Source organism: Helicoverpa armigera, chromosome 9, assembly GCF_030705265.1.
Source record: "Helicoverpa armigera isolate CAAS_96S chromosome 9, ASM3070526v1, whole genome shotgun sequence".
Lineage (NCBI taxonomy): Eukaryota > Metazoa > Arthropoda > Insecta > Lepidoptera > Noctuidae > Helicoverpa > Helicoverpa armigera.
Window position 1 is genome coordinate 5,029,773 of NC_087128.1, and position 15,818 is coordinate 5,045,590.

The window sequence follows — 15,818 nt, forward strand, 5'->3', positions numbered from 1 at the left end:
AATATTACTCGCCCATCATTACGACCACAAAGTCGACCCTTTGTGTAAAATATTGCATTTCACATGTTTGTAGAAAAAAACTATAGCGAAAAGCGTTAACGGCTTTATCGGACGGCCGTGCGACTTGCGTTTTTAGGGTACCGTCTTATCAAACATATCCGTCACTTTCACACCTACGAAAATACAACTGAAAAGTTTTTTTTTTTTTAATTGGATCTATTTAATGACACAACAATGTACACTTCTGAGGATGATTTCATTATCACCTAAGAATGTAACAAAATAAATAAGTACCTAGCTAGTTATGTGCTATTCAAAATCGTGTGCAAAATAACACTAGATACAAACAATCTGATAATTTTCATAATAATTTATCGGAATACATTATGATATAATACTGTTACTATAATATAAGGTGTGCGTGACGAGTTGGGTAATTACTTCTTCTTAAACGAATGAAACATTAGGTCGACTATAACATCACAGCTATTCATATGAATTTAGAAAAACGGTGAAAAGTTTGGATAATTTAAAGTCTGATACATTTAGTAACTGTACTTCTAGCAATCAATACAGTGTTATTAAACGTGTTTCTTTCTGTATAAGTGCTAAAAACTTTTACTAAATTAAAAATTCGTCCCACGAAAGGACAATTGACAAATACGGAACCACCAAAAATAAAAGTAATAAACAGTAGCCTTTTTACCGCAATACAGTGAAAATGAAAACAGGCTGGTATTCGTGGTCGTGTGATGAATGACTCGGGTCACTTCCCCCATTCGCCCCCATTATACTTGACACAACATATGGCTGATTCGCCTCCCGGCTATGGGGGTATCAACCATTGTTTGTTTTGTACCTGCGGACAGTTATAATTTACCTCTTTTTACACTGGAAGGTGTAAGGTTTTGCTAATGGCTTCTGTGTTAATACTTTCAATGGTATGTCAATATGCTGTTAGTAAAGTAATTAAACGTTTGAGTTGCCAAGTATTCATTATGGTAAAAGCCAAAATATATGATTGCAGAATTACAGAAAAAGAAAATGACCTCAATTTTATGAAAATCACTTCTGAATACTAGATAGATCCGTTCCATTAAACGTCTACTAATAACATTTTTCTTCCAATTATAAAGAAAGTTATTCTCAGAATTACAAAAGCATAAAACTTCATATCTTATTTACGCACATAAAGATGGCATGAAGCCCTTTCATACGAAAACGGCATTCAAAGTTACACAGCGAATGTTAAAGTACTAAGAAAAGTATTAAAGTGACATAAAGTCGTAACATCTGGTTTGAAAGGAGAGAGCTGAAAGGTTGTGTTTGTAAAGGGAAGGGGGTGAGGGGGGGGGTATACAATGAGGTTGGAAGTCGAGTAATAAAAGTCACATTAAGTCGAGAGCAAGGATCTCGGAGTAAGATGAGGATGAATTTATTTATGACACATACGATGCGGTGTGATTGAAACATGATTTATTTTTATAAAATAATTATGTTTTTGTGGAATTGTAAAATTGTTTTGCAGTACCTACCTATAATTAGATTTTTCTGAAGACCTAGATATTTATGATTAAAAGTAACGAAATAAGATGAAAGAAAACTTTAAAAGAATATTGAAATACTCAAAAATACACGCAACAGTATTTTTTTTTTACTAAAATACTATACCTACATTGTCTAAAACTATAATAACTACTGTTAAACATTTCAACGATATTCGATATTTACAAATTCTAATATAGAATACCTCAGAAAAAGGAATATGTACGACAAAGTTAAGTGGACGGAACACGCCTTAATCACCGCCTTTAATTATCAACGTATTAGATACTATTCAGGTTGCTGAAGCTTATTTCAGGTGTTATTTGATCAAAAATTTAAAATCCAACAATTAGTTTGTACCGTCCCTAGTAGAGGAATAATTTAGCCGATCACATATTCCGTACTGTAGACGTTAGATTTCAAAGACATCGTGCCCTATAATTATGTATAATAATTCCAGCCGAACAAATGGGGCAAAGGACATAATTACACCCATAGATTTAATTAAAGCTAGTTATGTGAAAGGTGTCCACTTTCACGCGCACGACGCGAGGACTCGAATCTTTGGAATTCAATTGCGATTCTATGCTTTGTAATTAATATTTTTAATGACAGATACTTAATGGTTCTTCAAATAGCGTTTGTCTACGAAAACGTTATCACTGGTGGGATATTCGTGTGAGTTTTTTATTCCTAGATAGATTACATAAATCATCGACACACGTGTGTCCACATAAATCATAGCATGTAGGCTGTAATTAAAAGCACGATTTCAGGTAAGATTTGAGAACAGAGTATATAATTAATTTTTGTGTTTCGTTAGATGAATCACCGTTGATTAGATGCGTGGAGCTGCGCCGGTTTCCGTGACCACTTGTTGTGGATGCAGATGTTTACGTTATAATTACTCGCCAGCCTAATGACCTTTTCACTACAACCGTCGGCTTCGTGCAAGGCATTACTTAAAATACTTGATTTACAGATTGTTTGATAAATTAATGAATCCTTTGTACGGACCATAAATCAGTGTGAATTACCTTTTAAAAGCGTTTTTTCGCACGTCCTCACGGGCGCGATTATAGGAAAATTATAATAATTGTGCGCGGCATAATTACGTGATGTAATGCAAAGGCAAGCGATATATTGCCGCCAATTTGAATTCATGTAAAATATCGCGCAATAAATTTACATTTTATAAGTTTGCCCTCGCCGCGGACGTGGGCTCGATATCTCTGTTTAGGATCAAAAACTCGTATCTGAAAATTGCGCATACTGATCTCACGGTGACCAGGTCACTCAATGACGCATATTAACATTAAATACCGTACGTGGACAGCGTTCTAATCTCTTGATTGGTAATAGAATCTATAATTTTTCAATAATACCTACTCATAAATTATTAAATAGGTGGTAGAACTTAAAACGGTAATTGCCGATACCTATCGCAAAATTAATTTGTAATGCGCTGTTTAAGTTTCATCAAATCTAGGCTGCAGAATAATTACGAGTATTTGCAAGCTGGGTTATTATTTTCAATAATTTAAACCGAAAATAAATCATATACCAAGGTGTATAAAATATTTTTTCAGATGGTCAGTTATCCTCGACGGATAATCTCGACCGCCGCAATATCTGAGAGTTACATCGCGATTGAGGAAGATTACATTATTTTTATCTGCGTAAAAATGTTCTCAGTATGATAATGCTTAATTCTTGACATATTTTATATAATGCGAGCCTGGGGCGAGTGAGCCGACACTATGTCTAATAAATTTATGGACCTTCATTTTCATGTTGATCGGCGCTCGAAATTATAATCGTCGCGCTTCGGGCGCGGCGCGTGAGTCGCGGCTCGCGTGACGGACAGCGTCGGCGACGACGGGCGGCAAGACACTCGCTCCATTCAGAAAACTTCCATTACCTACTGTCTTTTTAATTGAAGGTTTTATATCGTCATCCTACTGACCTTTTTATTTTATTCGATTTTGCTGAATTGCATGACGGAATGAAGGAAGGATTACTCAATCGTGACCTAAGGGCTCAGGGAACCTGTTACGTTACGAACCTCTGTGGTGATCTTTGAACGTTGAAATGTGAGAGTCTGTTGCAAAAATGATGGCCGTTCATAATTTTATTGTGCTGATTCGCAAAATGTGTTTGTTTTATTTGAAGTAAATCAAGACAAATAATAAAAGATGAAGCAAAAGGAAGGTCAAGAATATGTACTTAAGAAAATAAACACCGTTATTTGTTGCACTGTTGTAGTAACATGCATCAGTTTTCAAATAACCTGAAAAAAGAGATCGTATTTCAGCTGTATTGCATCAATGAGCCTTGAGAAAGCATTTCTAATATCTTAGTATATTATAGACTATGAATGATCATGATATAATTTGTCATATAAAAAAATCTTCACTTTGGAAGGCGTACCTAAATCATATCACAAGTATAACAAGACACCTCACCACTACAATCAATTGTTCTCACGGTGCAAAATTTCTAAAAAAACACAACAACAGCATAAAATTGTCGGAGGAAAGAAAAAGTGCGAATATAAATGTCAAGGAAACGTTCGGGTTAAATGATGTGGAAACTGAACATGGGGATCCACAGTGCTGATGGTGGAAGGATCATTTTATATGTTCTCATTTATACATCCATTGTATGAGCTTTCTATAAGGAAAGTACAACTAAAGTCAAGCCCTTTCCTGAGATTTTTCTGCCTTTCTGAAGAAGCTTGGTTATAGCGTCAGTAGATGAAAAACTATTCATAACCATATTATTTTTCTAGCTATAATTCTACTTGATCTGTTTAGTGGTTTACCGTTGAAGGATAACAAACAGACATCGAGTTACTCTTGCATTTTTGCAATGATTTATATTGATTTTTTAATCAATAAACTGCTCACTCATGCAAGGTGTGCTTATAAACACTTAACCATTATTTAAATCATCATGCTCCACATAACCACTTTGATTGTGCCATAAATCAGAAGCTTCAAAACTCATCAAAATAAAGTCATGTCTTTAAATAAATCACATTTGCGAAGCACTTAACATTATCGCCGTAATTATTCAGCAGTTCGATATAATCATCAAGCCGAACGACTTATTAGGAAGGGTACATGGAAACAGCAACAGCCTGCTCACTCCACATTAGTTTACCCAAGCATTAATATCATTCGGCCATGTAGGATGTATCAAGTGTATACCCCATATACATTTTAATCGCTTACTCAGAAATCATTATAATAATTACGTATAATGCGAGCAACATTGTGGGCTTAGGAACAAAGAGAGCGACACCTCGTGCAGTGACGAACGAGATAGGACGATAGCGCTGAATGTCGCCCCTGAGATCCTATCGCGGTTTATTACAAACACTGGAAATGCAATAGTCATGGGTGGCAGAAATAAATGTATCAAATTGATGCTCGTTCGAGAGAGTATAGCTGTAAGCTATAACGGCACTGACTTGCGGGTGATAATGCGTTTGCTTCCAGTATTCATAGGGAAATTGAAATTTTTTCGCAAGCGTTGCTTCGAAAACAAATAATAGTTAAAAGATTACTGACATCATGGACAAGATGGGGTCTAAATTCTTTATTTATTGAATTTTGTCAATTATTTTCAACCTGTCTCAGAAAGTGGGATGTTCCCATAGTTCATAAAGAACTTCAGATATATGCCAAGATAAAACAAATTAAATTCCTGACTAGACACCTCCGACACTTACCCGTGACATTATACAAAACACTGCAAGTCTCATAATAAACAGAATATATGTGCATAATAAATAACCAAACCCACTTTAAAGTTAAACGTCGTTGTAATTACTCACGAAACTAGTTGAAAAAAAATAACATTTCATAACGAAACATGAGACCTTACAAGAAATTATTGCTTACTTAAAAACAATTCCAAGTTTATTCGTCCTTTTAATTAACCGATAAAACTTTTTAAACAATAAATCGAGTTGTTGATAGAAACTATGAAGGAACATTGCAATTAAAAACTGGTCGTTCTATTGAATCGTTGTTGGCGTTTCGATTAATCGCATTATGTTTTGTAATCGTTATCTTGGTGTAATCGATTCGTTTACGGAAACATGTTGCGTCTGGCCACGTGCTGCACTACCGGGGAAAGCAAACTGCTGTTTTATGATAATAAAGTCATTCGTCTCGGGAATGTGCTCAGCGACAAAACGACTTGTTCAGGAAACGATGCACTCAAGGGTTCGGAGATTTATCTTTTTAGTGAAATATAGTGAGGGGTAAAAAACGTAGAGAGCTGGCTGAATGGATCATGAGTGCATTTTGGGAATGCAAAGACTTTTCCATTTGGAATGTTTTATTAATGGATTTTTATTCATTACTGTCCACAGTTATTCCTATTAATAACACTACATTAACATCTTGACATTTTGCATTAAATAAAAATAAGTTTTTCAAATATTTACATTATAATTTTGTCTCAACCTAATATTTAAAGTTAATCCGTGTATAATTTTATCATAAATATTAATATGTTATTTTGTTATAAATCGAATCGTGACCAATCGATATATTGATAGGTACTAGTCGAGTATGTCATCACTTCGGAATATGCGCAAACGCAACAAAATGTCAGCTTCACACTTATTATGATCTCACTGGGAGGAATATTTTAAATCAAAGCTTTAGACCTTAAATGACGCACCCTTGACGTATTGGAACATTATTGTATATATAGAAAACCTTTAACATTATCCATGCAAAATAGCTTCAAGGTAATATAAGTTACAGTTAAGTAATGTAAGTTGGCTTCAGCATACTGATTATATTCACTTGAATGAAAACTAGAATGAACTTTTCAGTCATCACCATCGTCAAGTAAAGAAGGAAAAAATACTACCAAAAACCCCCACTTCACATTTTTCAATTTCACCAAAAATCATCAACCAATCAAATACAAATGCCATATCTTCTCTTATATCCAGAGAGCAGAGTGCGTCCAAATACCCCATAATTACACAGGTTTTTATACGGTTTGTGACGTCACGGGACAGGTTCCGTTGACATCGACCTCGCCAATGGCGGGGAGGCGACGCCATTGGCGCTCTCACATCTTACGATCCTCTGATTTGATATTGTTTTTTTGTTTTTGTAATTCGAGGTGATTCTTATTGTTTGTGGTTTGAGTTTTTAATCTATTACTGTGTTGTGATATGGAGAGGAGATACAAGGTGATTTTTGGTTTGAGTACACTTGATGGCAGTGAATTTCGGAGAAGTGAAAAGTAAAGTTATTGAATGCTTGTTACAAAATTGTAAACAGAGAGAGCACATTGCAAACTTTTGGTCAGCGATAGTTGCTTTGGGCACATAAATCCACTATTTAGACGAGTGGTAGTACACACATCACCAAAATCATCAGTATTTAAGCGGTATCAGACGGACTGAAAACTTTGTTTGGAATCAAGCTTTTCTTAAAAAAACTACGACTAACAGTCGACAAAAATAGTCAACTGTCAGCCGACTGTTTAGTCTGCGGTGTACTCTAAGTAAACTAACGTATTTAATGAAAATTACTTTTGCGTGCTACTCATTTTACACATTATATAACTAGAGTTTAAGCTAATAATTCAGTAATAGACAATTTTCTCGCCACATCTGTCGGTGTAAATTACAATTAACCTGTGTTTGTTACAGGTGTTAGTAACATTATTTTCTACTCACTTGTTTTAGATTCTTTGTACTTACAACTTGCATTAGACCAGTTCTTTGTTAATTATAGAAAAAGTAATAAACTGTAATTCCTTTCAGTTAAAACTATTTTCCCTTTAAGTTTATTTATTATGTAAATATAGATTTAGATTTTTAAATAAAAAACGTATTCTTTTCTGTAAATCTATTTAGGAACTCAAATATTTTAATATATTTTGTGCAATAAACTGTAAATAAGTTTCAACAATTTGTACTTATTTCATGTCATGTTTCGTATGAAGAAATCTTGTATCGTTAATTTAATCCCAATTCGTATATTAAATATTTTTAACAGTTTAGTCGCAGTACATTATTAATGCATTTTTATCAGAAAAAGATATGACCAAAGTACTTAAGTATTTATTTATTTGCACCATCACGCCCATAGAATAAATAAGTTGCTTCTTAAAATACTTCTGAAACATTGGTATCTGATATTACAATCAAGGGTTTAATGAGTATATTAATTGGATTGCAAATGGCGCCCATCGCTATGATCTTTCAACCGGTTTGAAACCAAAGCTAAAATCTGTGAGGGCTGTGGGATGGTTCGAAAGAGTTACCGCGGCCCTGGTACATACAGGGCTTCAGAAGGAAAATGGTAGGTTCTAGTCAGTAGGAGTCTGACACTCCCTCATGCTGCACCCATACCGGGAGTGGTCTTTTGATGATTTCCCTCAAAAAAAATAGATTTAAATCTGTGATCTTAACAACCTACCTGCAATCTGAGAGACAAATAATGACATTGCAATATAAAAAAAATGGACTCGCCTATACTGCAATATGCAATTAAGTTATAGGGATAATGACGTTGAAGGAAACTAAAAACTCTATAGGATCTAGGTATAATGGTTTTTCAGTCCTTATGATTGGTGCTTATAAGTTATTTTATCAACTAGTAATGCTTTGATTCTTCGATGGCTGGTGCAATGGCTCATTTCAGGCTTTGAGAGATCTACTTACAATCAAACTTCAGAAATTAATTACTATAAGAAAATGACGAAGTAATTATATCCAGGTACCGTTAACTATTCATAGTTAATACAGAAACTATATGACACACTTACTGTAACACAACGAATTAATATGTAAAGCTTACATTAGAATATAAATAACCTCTAATTAGTATGTTAATAATCTCATCAGTATGAAGGACACATATTTTACAAAATGATGCACCGTACACATCGACAGTCAAGATAAGCAATAATCAATTATCGCCTTATACGCCATTTTTTTCAGCCATTAATTTAATATCTTAACTAGCCAATATAGAGTAGCTACTTTATCGAACTGTATGAAAAACTTGACCGATCAAGTGCATATTAATCATTCGTATAGAAAACAATTTAATAATGATTAAGTTTAAATTGCAATGTGACAGCACCTGTCGCAATAACAATAAATACTTATGTACTGCGTTCGTGGAGACACGAACCTTTGTCATCGTTTCCTGGACTTACAAAGTATTAACATCCTAAGTGACTACGGATAATTTTAGGTACTGAGGAAATAATTAAATGACAAAATTATGCTTCTCATTATAAACATATTTGAAGCTAAGGTCTTTCAAGCCATGTACCTAATATTTATTCATATAGAACTATAGCGGACTAATTACATACAATCAGTTAATAACTTTTGTGTACAGTACTGATAATAGTAGATGTACCTACATTCATATAACTTAACAATGGTAAAGTAACTTGAACAAACTAGAGGCGTGTCTAAGTACTTGAAGTTAACTAGACGAAGACAAATACAACTCAATTCTTTTATAAAACTTCATTTGTTATAAACTTTATTATATGTTGATTAAGTTATTTTTTATTTCTCTATTATCTTTATCAGACTGTCAAAGACATTAGCTTTATCTACACGAACTGGCTATTCAAGGGCCGAGGGATATACTTAATTATAATTATTTTTTTCTAGCCACGTATCCGTCAAACAAATTGTTGGTGAGCGAGTTGAATATGTTGGCTGCAAATGTCAATGGTGCCCGGAGCAGCATGCGCACGCACTAGTCGATGTGTACGCTATTAATGCGAAATAACTATAATTTAGGCGACGCCGGCGTTTGGCGTTTAACCGCCAGCCTCTGGAAAGGCGACGGAAGCCTGTCACAGGCGCAATTACAGTACCGAGAATCGGCATTAGTTCGTCGTGTTGAACTATTTATGTATGTAAAATAAGACCAGCCTCTCGTACGGGGAAACGGCGATTGCACGCATCTCTCATTAAGCACTTTAGAGCAATTTGAGGAGTGGAGAAAAAGTCGGCCGAGACGCGGCACAACATCGCGTGGTCAATTAAAATGTTGCCGCACCAGTGCCGAGTGCCGACTCGCAGCCAACGGTACGTTCGCGCACAAAACGGCCAAATAACACAGTCGACTTGTTCTGAATTGCTCGTATCCTCCGCTATCTAAATAAAGAGAGGGACAGGAGTGCCTGCCGAGAGCGGAGACGCGCGGTAACGTGTGACGCGGGCCCGCGGTAATTGCCGCAATCTTTCCTGCGATTCTATAAAATTCGATCAACAACTCGCATTTCACTTCGATTCATAATGTCATTTCATACTTTAGGGGAGGTAGGGGAGGGATGGGCACTTTTTCACATTTATTGCATAAAAAATTCAGATTTTACAGATAATCAACTTTTATTGTCATTTCTTATGTTTGGCTAGGTAAAATCAAAGAGCTATCCTAAAAATTACAATCAGTTTCAACATTACGAGATATTTAAACGGTTTCAATAAAACCGTCGACACGTCAAAATTTTGTTTAGTCTGACATGCTTTAGTTGGTACTTACGTAGTGTTTAAAGTTACTTTTTGCTTTTTATAGGGTTTATCGTTTATAACATTTTGTCATAATAATTGCGTACTTTTTGGGTCGGGGGTTTTAAATTTATAATTTTATTTTATTTCATGGTTTTTAAAGGAGCTCCTTAATTTTTCCTTCTTTTATGATGGGTTCGCTATATGCGATCTCAGCCAAAGGAAGCTGTTTAACAATCCTCATGACAAACTGGCTCTGGGAGAATTGCACAGATTGAGAAACAATAAAGATGGACCTTTGTTGATCCAGGGTTATATATCATTCTAGGGTTTCATCCGCCACATCCCATTTCCAGCATTAGGTTCTCGTCAATTAGAAACATGAAGAAAACTAGTCAAGACAAATTAAACGAGCCCAAACTCGATGGGTTTACTAAAAGGCAGTTCAGGGTTACGTCTCCTATCTTCGTGTCCTAACAGCAGACCAGCTCAGTGGTTTCAGAAGACATTAGTATTTCAAATTTTAGATCCCACATATGCTTGCAAGTAAACTGAGCGTGTAACATTCCTATCACACCTAACAAACGAGCTGATGACCTTGAAGACCTGAACCGATTTCCACCAAACATAGCTAAGAACACTCCCGAATGATATTCCTTTTAAACAAAAAAAAACCGCATTACAATCGGATCATCCGTTTGGGAGCTACGATGCCACATACACACACACACACACACACAAACACGTCAAACTTATAACACCCCGTCGTTTTTGCGTCGGGGGTTAAAAAGAATGGTTTGCGACGGGAAATTCCTAAAGATTTAATATAACTAGCAATACAAGAGGTATCAAAAGGTTAAAAAATAAAATTTACAGCTGATAAATATGGAGTCCCTAGATCAAGTTGGCAACGGTACCTGAAACAAGATTCTATAAAGGATTTTTAGCGCAGATTTATAACCTCACAAATTTTCACTGAAGAAGAAGAACAAAAATTTACAAATTATACATTACATGGTATGTCCAAGCCTCCCTACCATAGGGAGCATTGGACACTTTGACTTAGTTTATAAAAAAATCGGTAAAAAACTTAACTAAAACGGTTTTATCTTATGTGCACTGAAAACTAGAAAATAAAAAATAGTTACTTACCTGTCAACCTACGGTGGTCCCGGTCATATTAGACTAAAATAAAAACGTGGGGCCCATAAACTATTGCTGTAGTACCTCTTCTAGAGGTATAATAGGTGTGGATTGCATCGACTTACTATAATCGTAACTGGAGATTTTGACAATCAATCATTAATAATAGAAAATACACATACCATTAGTTTTCTCTTTATAACGATCCGAAACCGCAACAAAATATTTAAGTACTTTTACGAGTGTTTGTTCTTGACAACTCACAGAAATGACAGAAAGTCTATGGATGAACACCGTTACCAGTCGGTAACGTAAACTACCCAATAAAAAACTATGATCAAATCAGAATAAAAGGACCCCCCTTTTATTCTGATTTCATCATGTCTCCCAACTGCCCATCTCTCCCTACCTCCCTATAGATAGACAGATTTTGGCAGATCTGTCAAAATCTCGACTTTAATTTAGTTCAACTTGTCAACACGCTCGATAGTGAAGCGCTAGTGTAGTTTGACAATGTCAATCACGAAACTTTAAGGTAGAATTCCGTGGGTCGCGATTGTCGCAGGCGCGCGCGACAAAAGTCAACCTATGAAAATGTATGGCACCGCTGCCGAGGGCCGCGACAGTCGCGCGCGGACGACGAATTTCGTGAGCCGCTCGCGGCCGTACGCTTCTCAACATGGTCTAGCGCTTAATAACATCTGTAGAATTTTAGTAAAACCAGAATTAAATTGTTGACAATGCCGCGAGCAGCTTACGAAATTCGTCGGCCGCGCGCGACTGTCACGGGCCTCGGCAACGGTGCCATACATTTTCATAGGTTGACTATTGTCGCGTCCACGGAATTCCACCTTTAGATCGAAGTCGAAGTGAGAGTGATGTCGAAGTGAGTTGTGATATTTTATAGAATCGACATGCTTGTTACCGCTGCGCTGTTTCCACATCGATACCTAATTAGACGTTTGTGTAAGCATTCCTTATGTGAGAGAGGGTTGTTTTGAAAATACACGTTTGTTGATATAATGATCCATAGATGCTTTCATGGCAACTGAAGCCCATTCTATAGGTACATAGATGTATAGTGTAGGCCTACTTGTCTGGTACAATAAAGGTGATCAAGGTAGCAGGTTTACAAAACAAACAATGCTATGATCCACCTGAGCCGCGGTTGCGCCGTGACTGGGCTGCGCTGCGCCCACGCACCGCGCCGCCCGCGCATGCGCACTGCCCGTCAGACATGTTTCCAAACACTTTCAAAATATCTACACTACGCATTGTAGTGCATAAATATAGAGCATAAATGTATGCAGTCGTCAACTTGCTGTGAGGATATGTTACATTGTTGAACAGATAAATGTTGTTATTATTTCTTATTAAGGTAAGTAAGTACATACAGACATTGTTTTGATCTAAGTACATACTTCATATACCTAAATATGATAGGTAAATATATGTTTAAATAAAAAGCAATACAACTAAATCATTGAAAGGCAGAGTGGTCGCTATCTATTCATTATTTTATTTATAGTAGCATTAAAAATGAATATTATTCTAGGTCCTTTTGACTGAAGTTACTTTAAAGTGCTTACACTACTACTTCCATTTTAATAAAACTCTATTTACTTCCACCTCATAGAGGAACTACTTCTTTGTTGTTTTGAACTAATTACAATCGTAGCCGTGGACATCAATCACGCGCTCGACGTAACAATGAAAACACTGTTAGTTTTGCCGCCGAATTATTAATTATATTCCCACAAAAAACTTACACACAACGCCGAAACGCATAAATTTCTTCCTTTTTCACCGCACAAAGGAGCCGGGCGGCCTACAATATGACGCTAAACAGATTAGCCGCGCCCGACACGGCCGTCGCGGCATAATTTTTGGCGCCAGTAGTCCTGCCTCTAGATTAAACTAATATGAAAAGGAAATTGAGTAGAAAATGGACGAAGCCTCTATGTGTCATTAAGAATTGGTTACGGCGCTCCAAAGTGCCGGCACGACCTTTATTATATTTGACTTCATTTAATTGAATTAACTTTTACGTTTTTATGAACTGCTAGTGATGTTCGGAACGAAACATAATGGCCTATTTTCGGATAATAACAATGACGTTTATGTGACGGATATTGCTTTATAAATAATAAACAGACCTACCGATTTAGGTGCCGCTCCGATGGGATATTGTACCTAATAACTTACAACTAGCAGGTAAACTAAGAATGCTGTGATTTATTGTAAACGGTTGGAAAAGTTTTAATATATAATTCAGGAACAATTACAATAACGTACCTAAAGCATTTGAAACTAATTGAGTAGGATTTATTATTCAGGACGGACGGCCGAGTAAACGGCGACTTGAATTATTATTCAAAGGCACGGCATATGAAGAAAATTTACACATAACGTTTTCTCTTACGGTGGGGGATATTTGGCGGTGGACTGGAGCCGCGGGGGCGGCCATGAATAGTAATAGAGGTTAGGCTCGGGGGAGCGCTGCTCGGCGCTCAATCGCGGGTAATGCGCCGCTTATGGTGCGTGCTAAATCGACAATACCCGGGGGTGCCTGACTAACAAACCATTTCATGGACTCACCTATTTGGCTCGGTTTGTTCTTAATATTAAAGTTCATGAACCGTGAAGATTTCTCCGACAACGGTTATTATAAGTTTATTTATAAGTTTCGAATTAGTTTCCTTTCTACATTCTACATTAGCTATGTTCGTTGGAAGCCCAAGTAAACATTCGGAATGTGTGTCAGGTTTAGTGACTCCATAGCTAAAGTTTTATTACCTAAATAAAACTAAAGAAAGGTTTTACAAAAACCACAAGTTTGTGTATCTACTTTTCTACTTTATTTTTAAAATGTTATGTTAAAATACGTAAGTAGTTTTAGGCGGTCATAACAATATCAGAGCATCATAGTTTACACGTAAAGTCCTACTACAGCTACAAGTGTGAAGTTGTAACTTATCAGTGATAAGAATGTTAGTAGGGGCGCTAGTATATCGCTATGTTAGCCGTGCGCGTAAGTTGGTCGCTCTGGACTCACATTCATGAGCAGGTCCGGAGAGGAGGAGCCCTTGCCGCTCATGGCGAAGGCGGCTGAGCTGGCGCATGTCACTCACTCACAGCACTCGCGACGGCGCGGGCGGCGCGGGTGGCGCGTTCTCAGTGCGCCGGGCGCCGCGACTGACGCGAGGGCCCCCACCGTACCACGAGCCCCCACCGCTACCGGCTGCCTCATTTCTCACTATAATTTGCGTGCTGCTCGTTTTTTACCATTATTACTCCCTCGTTTTGTTTTACGTATTATCGAGTGCATCCCGCTCGCACGGCCGCCATGCGCGCCTGGCGCCGCCCAGATAATAGCCGCGTGCAATTACGTCGCAGCGCGGTGACGCCGACCACTCCGGTACTACTAGCGACATCTTGTGACGGGCGGACGGAACCAAACAATATCTGAACATTCAACATAGACCATGAAAATATGTACCAAATCAAACTTTATAAAATTGAGGCTTCTTCTATTATCCTTGTTTTGAAATGAACATTAAAATGACTATGTTTTGAATCTCTAAAAAAAGTTTCACCTAAAAACATTTCTGTTAATACAATATTACTGTCATAAAATTATCATCCACCTAGAAAATGAGATTATCCATTAGCACCCACAACAGTACAATCACAAACAAAATACGGAATTACTCCAAAACGAGTAATTTGGTCAAATATGAAATGATGTAACGTAGCTCGTAGCCGCGTAGCAGCTTTCGTAGCACACATGTATTAAATTATCATGTTTTTGAACTTTTTTGAAATCAAATCTAAAAATTATTGTTTGGGGTGACTAGTAAATGTAACAAAGAAACATTATTTTTCATTTTATTTGTAAAGATGATACTAGCCAATGAAAAACAAAGGGTTTTTTTTCTATGATAAAAACAGATCGAAGCTTTAAAACGACTTTAGCTGATATACTTAGTGCTATCCAAAGTTAAATCACAATCAACATTCAGTATCTCCTTCTTTTTAATGTTATCGAATGGGCCTGATCACCCCTTATCTTAAATAGATATGAAAATGTAAAAACTATTAAAAACATTATAGGTGAACTGCTTGATGATGTGAGAAGCATAGCAGTTGCCAAATTACAATATTATAAATTCAAGACATTATAGCTACTCATCTTCCCAAATTCATTTAGACAGTAAGCCGATCCCAACTGTTTGGAAAAAGGTTAAGCAGATAATTACCTATATTATATCTGTAGGGAGTGGCCCCACATCAGGAGTTAGGAACTAGGAATGTGTTACAGTTTCGTCATAGAATCATCATGGTAGGCGTGAGTATGTCGGGCGAGGAGAATAAAATTCACTGTTACAATACAATCAGCGCTTTAATCACACTCCGAAGCTTAACATCCAATAATTCTCAATAATCATGTAAAATAGGAAATACAGAACTCCATCGACACGCCACAGATCACGTGACCGCCATTCGCAAAGCCCGAACCAATCTGACTGACTGACTGTCATTAGAAACAAAAGGAACGGTTGTCATTACTTTTCTAGGCTGCCAGTGCTCAGTGTTGTGTCAAGAG

At 36.7% G+C, this 15,818-nt stretch overlaps 1 protein-coding gene across 2 annotated transcripts in view; it reads right to left on the minus strand.

The window, feature by feature from the left end:
- LOC110375699 (transcription factor Sp9) overlaps window positions 1–14,665 on the minus strand; it is a 66,738-nt gene extending 52,073 nt beyond the window's left edge. For both annotated transcript variants that reach the window (XM_021333938.3, XM_021333935.3), the window contains exon 1: window positions 14,268–14,665. In XM_021333938.3, the coding sequence (XP_021189613.1) occupies window positions 14,268–14,309 (42 nt within the window). In that variant the 5' untranslated portion in view covers window positions 14,310–14,665. The remainder of the gene's footprint in view (window positions 1–14,267) is intronic.
- Between the last annotated feature and the right edge of the window lie 1,153 nt (window positions 14,666–15,818).